This window comes from Coenobita brevimanus, chromosome 15, assembly GCF_032717465.1.
Source record: "Coenobita brevimanus isolate Jiangsu-jjx chromosome 15, ASM3271746v2, whole genome shotgun sequence".
In the NCBI taxonomy this organism is placed as follows: domain Eukaryota; kingdom Metazoa; phylum Arthropoda; class Malacostraca; order Decapoda; family Coenobitidae; genus Coenobita; species Coenobita brevimanus.
This window is the reverse complement of record NC_136968.1, coordinates 34,548,191-34,571,052: the sequence shown is the minus strand read 5'-3', so window position 1 is coordinate 34,571,052 and position 22,862 is coordinate 34,548,191. Positions and strand designations below refer to the sequence as shown.

General features: G+C 41.1%; 1 protein-coding gene across 1 annotated transcript in view; it reads left to right on the top strand.

Moving 5' to 3' along the window:
* The window catches only part of LOC145390772 (SMAD family member 3-like), a 135,815-nt gene extending 113,279 nt beyond the window's left edge, over nucleotides 1–22,536 (top strand). Inside the window, exons 4-7 of the mRNA XM_080265575.1 lie at nucleotides 17,246–17,404; nucleotides 20,325–20,549; nucleotides 21,586–21,730; nucleotides 22,273–22,536. Of these exons, the coding sequence (XP_080121701.1) occupies nucleotides 17,246–17,404; nucleotides 20,325–20,549; nucleotides 21,586–21,730; nucleotides 22,273–22,396 (653 nt within the window). The 3' untranslated portion in view covers nucleotides 22,397–22,536. The remainder of the gene's footprint in view (nucleotides 1–17,245; nucleotides 17,405–20,324; nucleotides 20,550–21,585; nucleotides 21,731–22,272) is intronic.
* Nucleotides 22,537–22,862: the final 326 nt, after the last annotated feature.

Sequence of the window (22,862 nt, the reverse complement as noted above, 5' to 3'; positions counted from 1 at the left end):
GTCACAGTAAAAGGAGTATATAGTAAACCATGCAAGGTCTGTAACATCTATGTAACTCAGGACAAAAAATGACTCAGACAATCGCCTTCCTAATCGTTTTCTTCGTAGCCACAATGTTTTTTTTTTCTTGATCTGGCGCCATTATTTTGATTTTATTTTATTTTTCGTTTCCGTGGTAATTTCTTGACGTCATGTATCCCAGAAGCCCTGTTGGGGGTAGTGATGGTGTTGGGTAATGGATAATAATAATAATAATAATGATGAGATGGAAATAATCATAATTTTAATAATAGAAATGAATAATAAAGATGTAATGATAATAATAATTATAATAATAATAATGAGATAAGAATAATCATACTTTTAGTAATAAAAATGATAATAATAATAGCGATGGTAATAATAATGATTATAATTTTAATAATAATAAAATAATAAATAGTAGTAGTAGTAGGTAGTAGTAGTAATAATAATAATAATAATAATAATAATAATAATAAATACTAAGTGATCATCATCATCATCATCATCATCATCATCATCATCATCATCATCATCATCGTAACCTTTCTACCCACCTGTAATGATATAGGATCCAGAAGAGAAGAGAAAGTATGGAATTGAAAACTATCACTAGCTTCTCTTTGATGTAATAATAATAATAATAATAATAATAATAATAAAAATAATAATAATGATGATGATGATAATGGTCGTAGTAGCAGTAGAAGAAAAAATATATAGTAGTAGTAGTAGTAATAATAATAATAATAATAATAATAATTTGAGGAGGTCGTAGGAAGGGTAATAATTTTGGCTTGAGTAGGAAAATGTCTCCATGTGATTTGGAAGTGTGTATACATCTCTTACACACACACACACACACACACACACACACACACACACACACTATACATCACATCGTTTTAAATTGACAACATACTGCACATAATACACACACACACACACACACACACACACACACACACACAGGAGTTCAGGTGAGGGTGAAGGTCGGTGAGGGGAGGGGAGGGGAGGGGAGAGGAGGGAGGTAATTGAAGGGAGGAGGGAGGGAGTAAAAACGAGAGGGAGGAGAGAGAACATATATACATACATACGTACATACACGCTGGTATACATACATACATACGTACATTCATACACACACCTGTACACATGACTAAAGAACGCACATACAGATGCCCATGATAGTACACACTCAAGAAAAGTACATACACACATACATACATACATACACGTGCATGATTCTCGGCTAGGGCGTTAAAAATACATACATACATACGTACGTAAAATACATACATACATAAATACGTACATACATACATTCAAAAATACATACATACATACATACATACAGTACATACATACATACATACATACAGTACATACATACACATACATGCGTACATACATAAATACATACATACACACACACATACCTAAATACTTACATACATACATACATACATGGACAGATAAACAAGTAATTTCCTGTACACACGAATGAAGAATATGTGCACACAGGTACCAGTACACACAAGAGCTTACATACGTACACAGATGCACAGATAAACGTGTAATTATTTATTCGTACACAACAGAAGAGCGTGTGTACTAATATACTTAATACACGTACATACATAGATACATACACACGTGGTCATACATACCTAGGCGCATGCACTTCTCTGCGCGCACACGACTGAAAAATATGTACACACGCAAGTACAGTACACAGGCAAGATCACACACACACACACACACACACACACACACACACACACACACAAGCCCGGAGTTACATGCACTTTCAAGCTCTCTCTCTCTCTCTCTCTCTCTCTCTCTCTCTCTCTCTCTCTCTCTCTCTCTCTCACACACACACACACACACACACACACACACACACACACACACACACACACACACACACACACTGTACACCCATATATGCATGTGTGGGGGTAATTTATACTTACGTGTAGACATGATTAATGCGCACACACGTACACACGCACATGAATATTAACCCTCTTAACCCACCGACGTCATTCACATATATTACCTCGGCTGGATACGCCTTTGTTTCTTTTTTTTTAATAGAACTGGACCACTGACAGGCTAAATAGTAAGTCGTGGTTGCTTGAGTCAGTGGGGCTTATATGAGGCAGGAATGAGTCTCCTTGGTTACTAGTCGAATCCATCCTCTCGTATGACTACATTTGGGTATCAACTGAATGATAATAATAATAATAATAATAATAACAATAACAATAATTATGATGATTGCTTAAATACTACTAGTATGGTACTGCTGCTGCTACTACTACTACTACCACCAGTACTACTTCTGCTAGTACCACTTCTGTTACTACTACTACTACTACTACCACCACAGTTACTACTACTACAGCAGCAACTAATGATAATGATAAATACTACTTGTACTACTACTATATTACAACTACTACTACTACTACTACTACTAATAATAATAATAATGATAATAATAATTCTGAAATTGCTGCGGTAATATACAACAAACTCCATATTCCAAATGAAAATACTTATGTCATCATTGTAGGCCTAATATTAAGGGACTTTTGGTATTATTCCAAATTTTTTATGGGTTTTGACCTGTGACCTTGAGAACAGTGTCAAGGTCATTCATACCCTGCAGATCATGTTCACTCCTGACCCACTACACGTCCACCGAGTTTGGTCAAAATCGGCCAAATGCTTTCCGATATAGCACTTTCAGGCATGAGGCGGCCTTTTTGATTTTCCTCAATATCTCAAAAAGTATGTGTTGGATGTCAATATCAGTACACAGGTGCATTATTATTATTATTATTATTATTATTTTTTTTTTTTTTTTTTTTTTTTTTAACGTGGTATATGTTGACCACTACACACTGCGACATTGGCAATTCTCTCCTGTAGTTTTGGCTGCGCAGGAGAGCAAACATTGGAAAAAATATATATCAGAGGACGACAGTGCTAGGAAGAAAGATTATGCCAATAGAAGCCAGCAACCACGATACATCACTCCTGAAAATTGCAAGTCTCGAACGATATTGAAATACCAGTCTTCTAGGTCTTTCCCCTCCCCTCCCCCCCACACACACAAAAAATCTACATCAGTAAAACGTGCACAGTATGTAGTGTTCTCAATATAAAAAATAAAAAGATGAATATATAAACATCAATAAGAAGTGCACAGAATGTAGTGTTCTGAATATAGTAGCTGTCTAGTGTCTTTCTTCGTATTCATCAAAGACACAATCTCCATACCCATTCCTGTGATATGTATTCCTATTTCTTTTAAGTCCATGTGTTCACTATCTGTAGTTCTTCTCGTTTTTATTTTTGGGAAGGGAGCGTGACCCCCCCAGGCATCTTTTGGGGGGGGGGTTACGGTTCCCAAATATCGCATTACGGGGAGTCGTTTATAATTATGTACTAATATATCAAAGCCATATCTGCTCTCTCTCTCTCTCTCTCTCTCTCTCTCTCTCTCTCTCTCTCTCTCTCTCTCTCTCTCTCTCAATCTTATCTTTATCTGTTTATCTAAGTATTTGTATTTGCATTATTCTCTCTCTCTCTCTCTCTCTCTCTCTCTCTCTCTCTCTCTCTCTCTCTCACACACACACACACACACACACACACACACACACACACACACACACACCGACAAACAGATCTTAATCAGCGTCTAAGACATTTATAGTGTTAATGGAGCCATATTTTTGTTTATAGTGCAATATTGCCCGGTGTTTGTTGTTTATTGTTTATTAATTCAACGACAACAACAACAACAACAACTACTACTAACTACTACTACTGCTGCTAACTACTACTACTACTACTACTACTACTACTACTACTACTTTTGCTACTACTACCGCTACTACAAATGATGTTTAGGCGTGAATGGATGAGATTATTTTTATTATTATTATTATTATTATCGTATTAGTATTTACCATTATTTTTATTTTCATTATTAGTGTTATTATTGTTGTAGTAGTAATGGTAGAGATTTTTATTATCGCTATTTTTATTATTATTATTATTATTTACTATCATCATCATCATCATCATCATCACCACAATAACTATCATCATCATCATCACTACCACATTAACTTTTCCCCAGAATTATAAACCAAAGAAACATTATACACACGAGAAAATTGCTGTGTAGAAATGTATATCCACAGAAGTATGCTGTTACTACGTAGATATCCCACTATATATGTACAGGTATTGTATAACGTAATAAAATAATGTATTGTTGCAAGATTATACAACCAAGCACATTGTATAATCGACCACGTAATTATAAACCCAGCCACGTAATTGTATAAGCAGACAATTACACGGTATATCCAGCCGCCTAATTATATAACCAGCTACCTAATTATATAAAGTTTACATGACCAGAAATTTTAAGAGTATAATATGTCATTGAAATATATGGACAGTATAATTGGCCACGTTAATAATATAGCCACAGAAAGTATAATAATATCAAAACCAGAATATATGCTTATCAAAATCATAAGTTAAAATTTTGCTAGCTTGAGAAAGAATGATGACAAAAAATGAAAAAAAAAATACAAGTAAAGAAATTATGGTATAGTTTTGAAGTGACGTTTAAAAGTATTGTATATGTTTAGAATTACAATTAATATTACATACGTACTTCACAAAATTAATGTGTAGCAAAATATATATTACCTTTGCAAATATTAAACATCCACTGAAAAAAAAAAATCCATAACCCACAGTATATGTATGTGTGTACTGTATGTGTATGTATGAAACACACACACACACACACACACACACACACACACACACACACACACACACACACACACAACATAGAAAATAAATATGCTGCGTGTTAAAATTTTTGGCTGAATTTCAGACTATGAACTCATTTTTTTTTTTTTAATTGACGGATCATCATTTCCTGTACCGTATCTATTATTATTATTATTATTATTACTACTGCTACTACTACTACTACTACTACCACCACCACCACCACCACCACCACCACTACTACTACTACTACTACTACTACCACCACCACTACCACCACCACTACTACTACTCCTACTACTACTGTTACTACTACTACCACTACCACTACTACTACCACTACCATTATCATCATCATCATCGTATATTTGCAGCCAGACAATTACGGTACCCCACTCAGGGCAGCCCCACGTGGCGAGGAGGCCAAATGGTTCGAAACATAGGATCGAAGCAGTACCGGTTTCTCGTCTGGATTTTTACATATTTATCAGCTTCCTAAACCGCCAGTCATTTGGATGCTAAGTGCTGGCCAGGCGCGCCTCCTAGATGTATTTACCGAGCATTTGTTAGTCTTTATGATCCGGATATTTGGCGCTGTTCTGAGGCTTCGAATTTATGAAGGAGACGGTATGGGGTCGCAGGTCCTGTTTGGTTGGGTGAACATCGGGTGAGCATTGAGGTGTTGGCTGGGAAGATGTGGGTGTGGGTTGTGTTGGTTAAAATTGGTTAGCTTGTGGTAGGTTAGGTTGGTTGAGGTAGGTTAGGATAGGTTTGGTTAGGTTAGGTTAGGTGAAGGTAAAGTTTAAGGTGGGGCAGACGCCATAAGACACCGAGCTGTGGTGCTCGTCTCTAAAACACAGGCCTTTGAGTCTGTAGCGGGTTGTTCACCCGGTATGCAGGGATACCAGGCCACAGCATCATTAGGTTACCACAATTACCTCCTCTAAGTATTACCCTAGGTACCCATTTTGCTACCATCCCACCAAAGGTGGATGGACACCTGAATCGACTGACACCAGCTGCCCGCACCAGGAATCCAACCCTGGCTTAAGTTAGTTTAGATTGGGTTAGGTTAAGATAGGTTAGGTTAGGTTAGTGTAACAGATTTGGTTTGGCTCGGTTAGACCGGGTTAGTTTAGGTTAAGATTGTTTGGCTAGGTTAGGGTAGATTGCGTAAGGCAGGTGTGGTTGGCATGAGTGGATGGCTGGGGTGTGTCAGTATTTATGTCCGCGGCGATACGCACTACATATCAGTACATACAGATTAAGATCCACGGTGGTTCTGTGTCACCGCATTCGCCTTCCGGGCATCCAGGCTGAGATGGACACCAGCTACTCTGCGGCCATTATACCCTCACAGTATGATCCTGTATTTTTCTTCCTGTGATCTGAGGAGCTTTTGTGAACCCCATCAGGATTTTTCCAGACTTCCCATCGAATATATATATTTTTTTGAAGATTTTTCTAGATGAGGGGGTAGATCAGGGACGGATAGTAAAAAAAAAAAAAGAGGTTACATCAGGGACGGATTTACAAAAAGGGGGTTCGATTAGGGGCGTGAAAAATGGGTAAGATCAGGGGCATTAAAAAGAAAAGCCAAAATATTGTGATCGAGTCCGCCGCTCATCCGCGTAATGTGTCCAGGAGGCGGGATGTGGGAGCTTCCTCTTGAAAAGCAAATAAGGTAAAATGAAATGAAAGTCGAGGTTATTATTATTATTATTATTATTATTATTATTATTATTGCTATTATTATTATTTTTATTATTATTATCATCATCATCATTATTTTGCGTCCGTACCTCTCTCTCCCTCCCGTATGAGTGCCACCCCGTGAAGGCGCCCTCTCCTCCCCCAGTGAACGGGTTAGGGCCCAGCTAATGAATAAACCCGGCTGGCTAATAATAGTATGATAATGACGTTAATAAAGGAGTGCAATTAAAGCAGTGATCTAGTCTACACACCTCCCTTCTCTCTCTCTCTCTCTCTCTCTCTCTCTCTCTCTCTCACACACACACACACACACACACACACACACACACACACACACACACACACACACACACACACTCAAGCCTACAATCAAACCACACAACTTAGTATTTTTTATCCCATGAAGAACTCGGTACAGGGGAGTGTCCACAACCCTTAGCCTAGTTCGTCCTAGAAATAAAACTTACGATATTGTCTCCTAAGATTTTTTTTTTTCGTAGTAGGAACAAGGGACGTACGAAGACCCTGGCCTCTCCTCTCGTTGTCTGTCCTGGAAAAAAAAGATGATTGCATTTACGAGAGGCAGCGTAAGAGTAAAGATGTGTTTCATCCTGTCTCTTTGAACTCCGACCTCTTTATCTATCTATCTATCTATATCTATCTGTCTGTCTGTCTCTGTCTACCTCTCTGTCTGTCTAGAATGGCCACACACACACACACACACACACACACACACACACACACACACACACACACACACACACACCTTTTATATATATGGTTTTGACTTTATTAATATTTAAAGATGGTCATTTTTCGGGCGTGGTTTTGGCGCCAGAGTGAGGCTGAGAGGAAGGCAATTGTGTTTTTCTGTGTGTGTGTGTGTGTGTGTGTGTGTGTGTGTGTGCACTGTTGGAAATCTTGAAATTGTAATACACTAAAAAAAAAGAAAAAAAAAAAGTTGTTCTGTCCCCTCCTCTCTTCCCTCCCTCCTTGCCCCTCTTCCCCTCCCTCCCTCCTCCTTCCCTGCCCCTCTTCCCTCCTTGCCCCTCCTCCCCTTCCTTCCCCTCCTCCTTCCCTGCCCCTCTTCCCTCCTTGCCCCTCCTCCCCTTCCTTCCCCTCCTCCCTCCCTGCCCCTCCTCCCCTTCCTTCCCCTCCTCCCTCCCTGCTCCTCTTCCCTCCTTTCCTCCCTTCCTCCTCTCCTCCCTCCATGCTCCCCTTCCACTCCCTCCCTCCCTCTCATTCTGGCGCCGACACACGCAGGACCACCCATGGAAAAATACCCCAGGTACAAGGGCGCGGGTTGAGCTGTGTCGCGTGGCTCTCACATAAAGTACGTGGAGGCTACCATATGTTACACTGCAGGCCGCTGTGGGAATACCTATGAATTGATTAGCGGGGGGACGGCGGCAGGAGGGGAAGGGAGGGAGGGGTTTGGTGTGTGCTACCTGGTTAAGTTACTGCCTGCCATACTGGTGTTTGGTGAGAGGCGGTGTCATGTGCACGGAGTGACAGGCTGGAAGGTACCATTCCCTTCTTTATTAAGCCTAAATGAACCTAAGCTAAACTAACCTAACCGTATCCTAGATCAACCTAACCTAAATAACCCTAAACCATACTAACCTTAATTCACGAAAAGAATGATTTCACAGTCTGCCTGTAACACACACACACACACACACACACACACACATATATATATATATATATATATATATATATATATATATATATATATATCGACCTGTAGTTACCTACAGGTGGGTAAGATCCAACTCTTGCTGACATGTATATCATACAATGTTGTTGATAAATGGCACAATACATGAGACAACATACCGATACTTTCACCATAGCAGGTAGGACACACGCCCAGTGCGCACCACACCGGGCTGTTGCGTCCAGACATACACTTCACTTTAACGTAGCTGCCAGAGGTCGAGCAGCGTGGAGAGGGCAGGAGGGGGGGGGGGATGGAGGGATTTGGTGTGTGCTACCTGGGTTACTGGCAGCCATACTGGGGTTTGGTGAGAGCCGGGATGTTGCTTGCTTCCAGACATACACTTTTAACTTAGCTGCCAGAGATCGAGCAGCTTGGAGAGCCGCCATTAATTGACCGAAGCTGATGCATGCAAGCACGTTGGAGTCTTTGTAAACGGTACGGTACGAGTATACTGTGTAGCGCTAGTCACGAAGAAGTGTAATGACGATTTAAATTATCGTCTTGGATGTTCAGTGTTGGCGGGATATTAACGCGTGGTAGTCACGAAGAAGTGCAGTGGAAATTCTGATTAATAATACTTTACCTTCGAGTACAATTACCTTCTTGTCTTCATTATTCATTTTTAGCGCGAGGTTAACGTTGATATATATATTCCTAGTCACGAAGAAGCGTTGTGTGAAGGATGTAGAGCCGTAGCGGAAAATCTAGGCCAGTTACGTAACACCTTTTCCATAGCGATTTATTTTATCTATTACACATAAACATCCTCATATTGTTATTCAGATTGTGTGTGTGTGTGTGTGTATGTGTGTGTGTGTGTGTGTGTGTGTGTGTGTGTGTGTGTGTGTGTGAAAAAAATATTGTTTAATGCTTTATTCATATATATAGTAGTAGTAGTAGTAGTAGTAGTAGAGTTAGTAATAGTAGTAGTTGTAATACAGTAATAGTAGTAGTTAGTAATAGTGGCAGTAGAGTTAGAAGTAGTAGTGTTAGTAGTAGTAGTAGTAGAGTTGGTTGTAGTAATAGTAGTAGAGTTAGTTGTAGTAGTAGCAGTAGTAGTAGAGTTAGTAGGGGTAGGGTTAGTAGTAGTAGTATTTTAGTAGTAGTAAGAGAGTTAGTAGTAGTATTAGTAGTTGTAGTAGTAGTAGTAGAGTCAGTAATAGTAGCCGTAATAGTAGAGTTAGTAATAGTAGTAGCAGTAGAGTTAGTAATAGTCGTAGTAGTAGAGTTAGTAATAGTAGTAGTTGTTGAAGTAGTAGTAGTATTACCACACCACACCACCACACCACACCACACCAAAACACCACCACCACACCACCACACTGCATCCCCCTAGTTCTCAATGCAAATACCCTTTCATATAATTAACACCACATCCGTATATGCTGCCGGCCTACGTGTTTGGTTGTGGCTTTGAATGGGGTGCTTGTGTGTGTGTGTGTGTGTGTGTGTGTGTGTGTGTGTGTGTGTGTGTGTGAAATTATTCCCCCTTTTTTTTCGTTGTGTGTGTGTGTGTGTGTGTGTGTGTGTGTGTGTGTGTGTGTGTGTGTGTGTGTGTGTGTGTGCATCACTGGGTTTGGCTGTGGGTGGAGATTGTAGTGTGTATTTTTATTATCAGAAGATTGAGAAGTGATATAGATGGATATATATACCGATACTTATTATTATTATTATTATTATTATTATTATTATTATCATTATTAGTATTAGTATTAGAATCATTATTATTATTACTATTATTGTTAATGTTGTTGTTTGTTTATTATATTTTTTCACGTTTCTTTACAGTTAGTAGTGGTGGAGGTGGTAGTGGGGATGGTGGTAGTAGTAGTAGTGGTGGTAGTAGTAGTAGTAGTATTGGAAGGAAATCATCAGTCATCTTATTATCTGCATTTTTCCTATATCCTTACGACATTATTATCTAAGAGAGACAGACAGACAGACAGACAGACATACAGGAAGACCGACAGACAGGCTGACAGAAAGACACACAGGAGGACAGACAGACACAGAAAGAGACAGAAAGACTCATGCAGAAAGACAGCAGACAGACAGGCATACAGACATCAGAGAGACAGAAAGACACAGACAGACAGAAAGACACACAGACAGACAGAAAGACACAGACAGACAGAAAGACACAGACAGACAGAAAGACATAGACAGACAGAAAGACATAGACAGACAGAAAGACATAGACATGCAAACAGACACACACATACAGACAGAAAGACACAGACATACAGACAGACAGAAAGACACAGACATACAGACAGACAGAAAGACACAGACAGACAGAAAGACACAGACAGACAGACTTGGAGAATTGAACTTATTATTATTGGTGAATTGGTCTCTCTCTCTCTCTCTCTCTCTCTCTCTCTCTCTCTCTCTCTCAGGCTATGCTGATCCTGATCGAGGCCTGAGAGAAAGAATGTTCCCTTTCCTCCTCCTCCTCCTCCTCCTCCTCCTCTCCTCCTCCGCCTCCTCCTCTTCTCTTCTTCCTCCTCCGCCTCCTCCTCTTCTCTTCTTCCTCCTCCTTCTTCTTTCCTCCTCCTCCCAGGTCGGATATTGAGGTTGGTCAGTACTATAAAATATGAGAGAGAGAGGGAGAGAGAAAGGATGGAGGGAGGAAGGAGAGAAGGAGGGAGAGAGAGGGAGGGAGGGGGAGAGAGAGACGGGGGGAAGCAGTAGCAGGCTGTGTAATATAAGCAGGTTTAAGCAGTAAGTAGTTGTTGGCCTCTCTCTCTCTCTCTCTCTCTCTCTCTCTCTCTCCTTTTTTTGTCGTTCCTCCTTCTCTTCCTCTTCCTCATTTCCTCCTCCTCCTCATCCTCCTCCTCTCCTTTCTTCCTCATCCTCTTCCATCCCTCCCTTCGTCCCTCCATCTTTCCTGCCTCTCTCCCTCCCTCCCTCTCAACCTCTTTCCTTCCTTCGCCCCTCCCTCCCTCCCTCCCTCTTTCCTCCCTTCGTCCCTCCCTCTTTCCTCCCTGCCTCCCTCCCTCTTTCCTCCCTTCCTCCCTCCCTCCCTCCCTCCCTTGACATGAACATTACATGCAATAAGGGAGTATAAATAAAGATATAATCAACTGCTTCAGGGAGAGTAGGGAGGGAGGGAGGAAAGAGGGAGAGGGAAGGAGGGAGGGAAGGTGGAGGTGGAGGAAGAATTGTTGCTATTTTTGCTGAAGGGAAGGAGACAGGATGAGATGGAGGGATGGCGTGGAGAAGTATGTGAGGAAGGGGATGAGGGGGAAGGCAGCCAGATAGTTATTGTTATTATTATTATTATTATTATTATTATTTTATCAGTATTGTATCATTATTATTATTGTTAATGTTCGTGTTATTATTATTATTATTATTATTATTATTATTATTATTATTATATCGTAATTATGATTATTATTATACCGTATCGTCATTATTATTGTTAGTGGTAGCGTTGTTTATTATTATTATTATTATTATTATTATTATTATTATTAATTATTATTACATCATTATTATTGTTAGCGTTAGTGTTATTATTATTATTATTATTATTATTATTATATTGTTAGTGTTTGTGTTATTATTATTATTATTATTATTAGTAGTAGTAGTAGTAGTAGTAATAGTAGTAGTAGCAGTAGTATATTCGTTAAATTATGAGGTTGCGAGTGCGTCTCCTTGGTTACTATTAATTTGTTTTCATCTAACGGAACGGGTCCACTGCAACAACTCAGTGCGGGTTACGTGTATGCAAGTAGCTTTGGTTGTGACGTAGCAGTAGTCTCCTTGGTTATTATCTCTCTCTCTCTCTCTCTCTCTCTCTCTCTCGTGCTTTTTTTTCTTTTTTTTTATTTTTTTTTTGAGATGCCTGTTGAGTTGATATGACTTAGTAAGGATCGTATGGTTCGTGATGTGTAGGGTACGAGCACACACACACACACACACACACACACACACACACGCACTTCAATTAGGTAAGAACAATTGGGTAAGAACACACACACACACACACACACACACACACACACACACACACACTTCAATTAGGTAAGAACAATTGGGTAAGAACACACACACACACACACACACACACACACACACACTAAGACCATCATGTTTATTTATGTGTACAGTTCGGGCGGCAACTGGGCTGCTTCAGGAGGCGATGTGCAAGTTAAAAGACACATTAGGTGGCGGGAAGTGACACCAGTTTAGAGTTTATCATCAAAACTAGACACAAAACCACAGTAAATTATCAGTAGTTATATGACCCGCTTCGTCTATAATAATAATAAGTAAAGTCAGTACAGGTAAAGAAGTTAAATCAATAAAGACAAGAAAAGGAACAAGGTAAAGAAATGGCGGAACAAGGCTAAAGTCAGTACAAATAAAGAAGTTAAATCAGTAAAGGCAAGAAAAGGGACAAGGTAAATAAAGCAGAGTAAGGCTAAGTCCACAGGTAAACCATAATAGTAGACTACTTACATTAAAAACCCAAGAGGTCAAGGGCAGTGTCGTTGGTGGCTTGTGACGTCCTGTGGTGCACCGTCAACACAGACTCAGCTAAGAGAGATGTACACCCAGTTCACACGAGCGGCGAAGGGTTGGTATCTTTGAGCAGGACGTGGGTGGATCAGTGAGAACCAGCAGATCATTTGCCAAACCATCCTATATTGCCAGACGTAAACAGTCCTCACAATCCAGCCACCCCTTCCTCTTCGATTCCTTCTCAGTCCTCACTTGCCAAGCCATCCTGTAGCGCCAGACGTAAACATCACAATCCAGCCACCCCATCCATTTTGACTCCTTCTCAGTCCTCATTGCTCGTGTGAACCAGGCACAGCTCTCTCTAGTCCGTGTTGATGGTGCTGCACAGGCCGTCCCTAGCCAGCAATGACACTGCCCTTGACCTCTTGGGTTTTTATGTAAGTACCCCGCTGTTATGGTTTATCTGTGGATCTAGCTTTACTTGGCTTTATTTACTATTTGCACTGACTTTACTTTTTATTATTATAGACGAAGCGGGTCATATAGCTACTGATATTTTACTGTGGTTTTGTGTATAGTTTTTATGATAAACTCTAAACTGGTGTCCACTCTTGCCACCTGATGCTTCTTTTAACTTGCACATCGCCTCCTGAAGCAGTCCAGTTGCCGCCCAAACTGTCCACACAAACAACACGATGGGCTTAGTCGGTGAATGGTTCTGTGTTTGGTATATTTTCCAGTGATGGTTCTATTGCCTGTGTGTGTGTGTGTGTGTGTGTATAATGTATGTATATACTATAGTGTCCACATCAGAGTTTTCTGCTGGGAATCTCGTAACGTAGATTCATGGAAGGAAAAAAAAAAAAACATGGTATTTTCCCACTTCATGTTTATTTAAAGCCTGGTGACGACTTTGGGGCTGGATTATCCTGAAACTGGTCTTGACCTTATGAAATCAATATTACAGGATTCTCCATTTTATTCTCTCTCTCTCTCTCTCTCTCTCTCTCTCTCTCTCTCTCTCTCTCTCTCTCTCTCTCTCTCTCTCTCACACACACACACACACACACACACACATATATATATATAGATATATATATATATATATATATATATATATATATATATATATATATATATATATAAAATAAAGCAGTTAACATGGTGACCTTTACCAGCGTCACTACATCTGCCCTTGCTACTCGTCTCACAGTGACAGGCAGCACCAACAAACATGTTTATATTCTGGCATACAAGACGTGGCGCCGATACGTCTTAGGCGCCGCTGCGGCCTTACACCGGCAAACAGCACTGATGGACGGCATGGGTTTATCACGTATTCCCTGTTTTTGTATCATAATCCCATCACTGGCACATGAAAGTTACTCTGCGTGTTCGATAGCTTTGATTAACTGTTTTTGTTTTAGATGAATATTGACCTTGAGATATATTTTTAACTTTCGCTGGCACTTCCGGGAATGTGAGGCTTATGAGACAGGAACAAAGTGACCCGGGACAGAGAAATGCAGTGCAGTACAAAGGCAGTATTGTATTGATAGCACCGATGACTGACGCAGCCGACGCCTTTGCCAGAATAGTTTTTGACCACATTAATTTCTTCCCAGCATCCTCAACACTACATGGACTTGGGGTCACTGCAGACATTCTCAGCACTTTCTTATAAGACATCTCCCTTTACTGTAAATTTATAAAGTTATCAAAATGTAGGAACAGTGTTATAGAAGAAGGTGACGTTGTGATGAAGGTGTTATTAATATACTCTTCATCCTACAAGAAGTAAACAGTTTATTCCAAGCATAAGATTATTATTGTAATTATTGTCGCTTCGTCTGTCCTAATTAAGACCGTACACGTGGTGGTCTGTGTGCCCTAAATGGAGCAGTTGTGGCGTCCATCCAGGAGCCAAACTTCATCATTCCCTGCACCTGGCCATGTGAAGGACCCTGTCTGACCACAAGGAGGCGCCACATCCCTACCTGGTGTATGTACTGTAGTGTGTCTGTAGGAGTCCCACACAAGCGGTAACTTACCTGTGGTCAACGGGTTTGCTCAGCCAGACACAGCAGGGTTAAGCAACACCTGAACTTTTGAAAAGGAACCGGGGTATTGTTGTGTTCGACGTGTGTGTGTGTGTGTGTGTGTGTGAGAGAGAGAGAGAGAGAGAGAGAGAGAGAGAACAAAATAATTTGAAAGGTTGTATCCATTTTTAACTAAGCTTGGTGGAAGGATTGAGGGTCAGCCAAAGGGATGACCAATTATTGTTTAGATTATTATTATTATTATTATTATTATCCATATTACTTGTCACTGATATTCCAGATGTAATTATTATTCCATTGATATTTGTACCATTATCTGGGTGTTCCTTACTCTTATTTTTGCTTCTGTGTCTTCAGTTATTAGTCTTTTTCTGTCTGTCTGTCTGTTTATCTATCTGTCTACTTATCTACCTGTCTATCTATTGCCAGACGCCTTAATCCCATAAGGGGTGGCCACAAATTAATCGCCTCCATGTCACCCTGTCCCCTGCCAATCCTTTTTATTATTGAATTTTCCATTGATATGACAGTAAAACAACAGCATTTATTATAGCTACCACAAACATTATAGCTACCACAAACATCTGTTATAACTACCACAAACATTATAGCTACCACAAACATCTGTTATAACTACCACAAACATTATAGCTACCACAAACATCTGTTATAACTACCACAAACATTATAGCTACCACAAACATCTGTTATAACTACCACAAACATTATAGCTACCACAAACATCTGTTATAACTACCACAAACATTATAGCTACCACAAACATCTGTTATAACTACCACAAACATTATAGCAACCACAAACATGTTATAACTACCACAAACATTATAGCTACCACAAACATTACAGCTACCACAAACATTATAGCTACCACAAACATTATATCCACCACAAACATTATAGCTACCACAAACATTATAGCTACCACAAACATCTATTATAACTACCACAAACATTATAGCTACCACAAACAGTATTATAGCTACCACAAACATTACAACTACCACAAACACTTATTATAGCTACCACAAACATTACAACTACCACAAATATTATAGCTACAACAAACATTATAACTACCACAAACATCTGTTATAGCTACCACATATTACCCTAACAATAAACTTTCTTACCACCACCACAACCACCACTGCCAACCATTTCTACCACAAGTACCACCACACTACCACACCACCACCACAAATCACTTATCTAGGCACTACAGTCTCTACCACATTACCACTGCACTCAACTACCACCACCCCACTACCACACCACCATCACTGTCATCACCAATACCAGCAAACACCACCACCACACTCAACTGCCATCACACTATCACCACAATCAGCTTTCACCACCATCACCAACCCCCATAATCATCACTACAACCACATCACCACAATCATCACTTCTTATAACTTCATGACATTACTCCTTTTAATTCCACCACAATCGGCACCACCACCACATCACCACATTTTCTCCACTACCAGTCTAGATTCCACCACAAACAGTCTTCCCTCCAACCATGCCCTCTCTTGCAGGCATCTTCGAATTCCTTTTTCATTCTGTCTATCTGTCTATCTATTGCCAGACGCCTTAAACCTGTAAGGGGTGACCACAGACAAATCGCCTCCATGTCGCCCTGTTCCCCGCCATTTCACTGTCCTGCTCCCAACTCACACTCCTCTCTCTCATATACCTCTCCACTCCATCCCTCCATCTCATTCTTGGCCTCCCCCTCCCTCTCCCCCCCTCCACCTCACTCACATACACTCTTCTCGTCAGTCTCTCACTCTCCATCCTCTCCACCTTGCCAAACCACCTCAGTATGCCTCTCCTAATGCTTCCTATTCACTTCATTGCTCCTTCACATTCCACCTCAGTCAGTCATTCCTCCAACAATTCCCACTCTTCCAGGCATGATCCTACACTCTCCTTGTCAGTCTCTCGCTCTCCATCCTCTCCACATGACCAAACCACCTCAGTGTGTTTCTCCTAATGCTTCCTATCCACTTCATTGCTCTTTCAAATTCCACATCAATCAGTCTTTCCTCCTTCAAATTTCACCATAGTCAGCCTTTCCTCCTTCAAATTCCACCTCAATCAGTCTTTCCTCCTTCAAATTCCACCTCAATCAGTCTTTCCTCCTTCAAATTTCAAGTCTTTCCTCCTTCAAATTCCACCTCAATCAGTCTTTCCTCCTTCAAATTTCAAGTCTTTCCTCCTTCAAATTCCACCTCAATCGGTCTTTCCTTCATCAAATTCCACCTCAATCGGTCTTTCCTCCTTCAAGTTCACCTCAATCAGTCTTTCCTTCTTCAAATTCCACCTCAATCAGTCTTTCCTCCTTCAAAGTCCACCTCAGTCAGTCTTTCCTCCAACCTTCCCGCTCTTCCAGGCATGATCCCAGCTTCGCCCAGTCCGCCACTTGATGCCCAGCCGGTGACCTACCATGAGCCAGCGTTCTGGTGCTCCATCTCCTACTACGAGCTGAACACCAGAGTAGGCGAGATCTTCCACGCGTCACAGCCCTCACTCACTGTCGATGGGTTTACAGGTGCGTGGCTCAGTGCTTGATGGGGTTAGGCTTGGTTGGGTTGGGCTAGGGTGGTGTAGATTGGGTTGGGTTAGGCTTGGTTGGGCTAGGGTGGTGTAGATTGGGTTTGGTTTGATTGGGCTAGGGTGGTGTAGATTGGGTTGGGTTGGGCTAGGTTTGGTTGGGTTGGGTTGGGTGGTTAGGGTAGTGTAGATTATGTTGGGTTGGTTGGGTTTGGTTGGGTTGGGCTAGGGTGTAGATTGGGTTTGGTTGGGCTAGGGTGTAAATTGGGTTGGGTTGGCTTAGGTTAAGTTAAGGTAGATTGGGTTAGGCTTGGTTGGGTGGTTAGGGTAGTGTAGATTATGTTGGGTTGGGTTGGGTGGATAAGGTAGTGTAGATTATGTTAGGTTAGGTTAAGGTCGATTGGGTTGGGATGTTAGGTTCAGTAAAGGTAGATTGAGTTGGGTTAGGGTTGGTTTGGGCTGGGTTAGGCTACATTAGGTTTGGCCGGGGCTGGGTTTAGGTAGATTGGGTTGGGTTAGGTATGGTTTGATTTGGTTGTATTAGGTTGATGAAGTGAGACTAGGTTAGGAGTAATATTTGCTTTGTTTTAGTTATGTTAGATTTGATTAAGTGAATGGGTAAGTTTGGTTTGGCTTGATTAGGTTGGTATAGGCTAGTGTTACTCCACCGAGGATGAGGTGGAGGGATGGAGTTGAGAGGTATATGAGGGAGGGGGGAGTGAGCTGGGGGGAGGGCAGTCAAATGGTGGGTGACAGAGCGACTTGGAGGCATTTTGTCTGCGGCCACCCTTTGCAGGATTAGGGCGTTGGGCTATAGATAGATAGATAGATTCCTTGATGCCAAATATTATGCAGTTCTTAGCATCTCAGTTGAAAGAAGATATTGCCTTTTACTTAACATTGATTCTACACAATATACTGAATTATTTGGGACATGTGACTAAGTATTTTACACTGATGAATATTTTGCATTACATTAGAAGGTGTAAAAATGTACTGAATGAATCTAACCATTTCAAACATTTTACTCTCTCTCTCTCTCTCTCTCTCAGTATATAGATAGATATATAGATAGACAGAGCTAACTTCAAACGATTTCAGTAGGCATGCAGAGACATTCTGAACTGGAGTGATTAGGCAGTCTTCATTGTGCCACTTCACTAAAATATTACCCATATTTTAAGATGTTTGAAAAAGCAAGCGTAAGATAAAAACGATAGCAAGCGTAAAATAGAAATGATGCTGTCCGATTGAAGGGGTCGGGATTTTTGCATCGTAATATTTTTCCTCTTACTAAGCATTCCTTATCGGTTAAATTTGTTGGTGTTTATGTGTGGTATTGACGGTGTGGGAGTCCCCGGTTTATGGTGTGGTTTACGGTCATTTTTGCAGTTGGTGGCTGTTTTTGTCTGTTTACCTCTTGCTTGGTGTTGGGCGGGGGCGCTCACCATCTGCTCACTCGATGTAGTGCTTCTTTGGGTGTCTGCCCTTTCCCTTCTTCCTTCTTTCCTCTTCTATCTCTCTTTCCTTCATTCTTTCCTTTTCCTTCTGCCTACAGGTGACTTTACACTCCCTCTTCTGTCTTTCTTTCCTTCATTCTTTCCTCTTCTTTCTGCCTATGGGTGACTCTACACCGAGTGACAAAGTGACAAGTCAAATGGTTTCCTGTACACCAGGAAACCATTTACTATGCTGGGTGGTAACCATATAGCCAGATTATGGGGCCTGGTGGTTTAGTGGGTAATTTCTCCGGTCATATTGAGCCTATGTAGGTTAATATCCAAGGGGTGGTTGGGGGTTTATTGCTCTCGTAATGCCACTCAGGGATGAGTGAGGGTGGTCACTCTCATCTTAAAAGTTAGGACCAACTTGCCTAGCCCCAGACTCCTACATTTTTCATGGGGCAACATAGGATTGGATGATGAATGATGATGATTACCTCCTGCTGCCTGTCTCCTCCCTCCATCAAGAACAACAACTGTTTCTACTACTGTTGATAGAGATGCTAGTAAATGTAGTATTAAAAGAGTAGTACTGAAAGTAACAATAATAATGAAAATGCTGGTGTATTACATCAGGAAAAAAATTAAAATAACAATAATGATATAGTCAGTTTGTTTCCACATGCTGAACATCTGTAAAACTTTTAATGCTTAGTTGATGGCCAGGTGTATTCTCAGCTTGGAGGATAGATTTGACCAGTAACCAGGGAGAGCTGCTCCAACCCCATTGCTGTAGTAAGGCTCATCAAATTTCATACAGCCAAGACTTAGTACAATAATAAGGTTGTGTGCTGTGATACTAAGAAGACGTGACACATGTTGACGCTGTGTATCCTGGGTGGAACAGCTGCAGTGTCCACCTGGGAACCAGATCTCTGTATTGCCCTGCAACTCAGTGTGGGAAGGCTACTGGTTGGATCCTGGTGAGGCACTGGTTTCCTGCACGGTGTATGTACTATACTGTACATACCTGTAGGAGAGTCCCATAGAAGCAGTTGCTTATTTTTGATGGATGGGTCTGCTCAGCCACACAGATGGGTTAAGCAACAACAATAACCACCACCCACTGGTTTACCTACAGGGGACCTAGTGAAGTTTGGGTTCACTTAGTCAGACCCCTGGTTGCTCTGCTGACCCTCCACTTGAAATTTTTCTATACCCTGTACCAGTATTAATTCTGTGCTCATTGTGTAGTAGTGGACCCCCAGTGTAGGAAGTTGACCCATCTTAGCCGTCCTTCATTTGCGGAGATAGTGGCACTGCACAGACCCTGGCAGCAGTGAACAGTTCTGCGTGGGAATATTGTCTGGTGTCTTTTAGTGTGTTACTACAACCAAATTACCACACAGACCACACCAAGTAACCACATGATCAAGTTCCTTTCTTTCAACTAAAGTCACAAAAACCACCTCACAGATCCAAGCAACAGTGAGCGTTTCTGCCTGGGCCTGCTGTCCAATGTGAACCGCAACCCTGTGGTGGAGCAGACGCGGCGGCACATCGGCAAAGGGGTGCGCCTCTACTACATCGGTGGGGAGGTGTTCGCAGAGTGCCTCTCCGATTCATCCATCTTCGTACAGAGCCCAAACTGCAACCAACGTTATGGCTGGCATCCGGCAACTGTTGTCAAGATCCCACCGGGTAAGAAATTCATGCACTTCCATTTTCATTGTGCTTCTTTGGGGTTTTTCATATTTATTATAAAAGCCCTGCATAAACATAGATAAACTACCTATTTTTGGATGTTTATGCCTGTGAGGTGGAGTCAAGACTGTGGGTGTTTGATTGGTGAGCTGTTGAGTGTGTGGACCATTTAATTGTGCAGACTTTTGCTATTTTGCTTTCTGTCAGGTTTTTCTTGTTCTCTGAATCTGCTGCTGTCAGGTCGGTTCACATTTCAGCTTGCGGGCTCCTGGCCTTTGGTTCCTTCTTCCTTGCATAAAAAAGAAAATAAATAAATAAATAAAAAGATAAGCCTTAAATCACAGCAAGAGCAACAACAACACATAAAAAAAATAAATAAATAAATAAAAAATAAGCCTGAGACCACAGCAAGAGCAACAACAACTCATAAAAAAAATAAATAAGCTTGGGACCACAGCAAGAGCAACAACAATGCATAAAAAAATAAACAAATTAATAAATAGATAAGCCTGGAACCACAAGAGCAGCAACAACAACAGACTCCTTCACAACCACAGATCCTTCATAAGTACCATCTCAAGTCCTGTCACTTTTCCTCCATGTTCGTCCTTGTACCTTGGAAATTAAATGAATCCGAAGCAAGCGGCACAGATGACAAAGAGCTCTGGCCAGATAAATTCTTGAGTGTCTGTTGCTGTGGATTGCTGATGCTGATTTTTAATGTTCATGGAGAGAGAATTAGGAGACAGGATGTGTGTTGCCAGTTGTACGGTGAAGTTATCTGGAGGTAACCCCCCCCCCAATCAAAGTTTGTAATTCGGTTGAGGAGGTTATGAGAAAGAGTGAATGTGTGGCTCGTTTATTTCAGTTTTTATTTTTATGTGAACTCTAAAATTACCCATGACATGTTGGAGAGATGAAGATGAGAATTTTGAAGACACAAGTGATGAGTGTATTGATGTGTGCCCCATTGTGAAAAGTTAAGGTAAAAGGTTAAATCAGTGACACTAATCCACCCTTGCAACCCCACCAGGATGCAACCTCAAGATCTTCAACAACCAGGAGTTTGCCCAGCAGTTGGCCCAGAGTGTAAGTCAAGGCTTTGAGGCCGTGTATCAACTCACACGAATGTGCACCATACGCATCTCATTTGTCAAGGGATGGGGTGCTGAATACAGGTGTGTCTATCTCTGTATTGGCAATTTTCTGTATCTGTTATTCTGTCTGTCAGTATTTATATATATACATGTATCTGTGTATGTCTGTCTGTTGGGCAGTTTGTACAGTAGACCCACATTTTAACGGACCTTGATAGACCAAATATTAGATTTAATGGACACTGTGAGGGCCACTGAACTTATTTAACTTAATACTAATTAGTGAACACAGTCCTGATGATGGCTGTAGCTGATGAGTGGTCGTATTAAAATCCCTCTCTATTTTTCAAACAACAAACAGTAGCATCAAATATTTAAATTCATTTCTTTCAATTAAAATCCGACTCTCATCTGAAGATGATGAACAGTGGTGTCAGATATTAAAATCCATGTCTGTTTTTCAGATGACAAGCAGTGACTTCTAATTAAAATCCTTTTCTGTTTTTTCAAAAGAACAAACGTTGACCTCAGATATAAACAAACAGTGGTGTTTATTTAAGATTAAAATCTCTCTGTTTTTCAGACAACAAATCATAGCGTAAAATAAAATCTTTCTTTTTCAGACGACAAACAGTGACGTCGACGCCATGTTGGATAGAACTTCACCTGAATGGACCTCTGCAGTGGCTAGATCGTGTCCTGACGCAGATGGGGTCCCCCTGCCTCCCTTGCTCCTCCATGTCTTGAATGATGGCTGGAAGAAGAGCAGAGAGAAGAGATGTGGAGAGAAAGGAGAGCAGGGAGGGTGAGAGGGAAGTGAGAGAAAGAGGAGAGGTGTGGAAGAGAAAGGAGTGGAGAAGGGATGAGGAGAGAGGGTGAAAGGGAAGAGAGGAAGAAAGAGGAGAGACTTGGAAGAGAAAGGAGAAGATGAGGAGGAGAAAGAATTAGGAGAGAGGGTGAGAGGGCAGTTGGATGAGAGAGGAGAGTGAAGAAGAGAGAGAGAGAAAGGGGAAGAGTTAAGAAGAGATTGGAGGAGGTGAGAAGATAGCAGAATGAGCAAGAAGAGTGATGAAGATGGTGCAAAGAAAGAATAGAGAAGAGACAGGTGGAAGAAGGCAGGGAAAGACAAGAGAAGTGTAAGAGAAAGGAGAGGAGAAGAGGATGGGAAAGAGGGAGGAAGGATGCAAGAGAGAAGAGAAAGGCAGAGAAATAG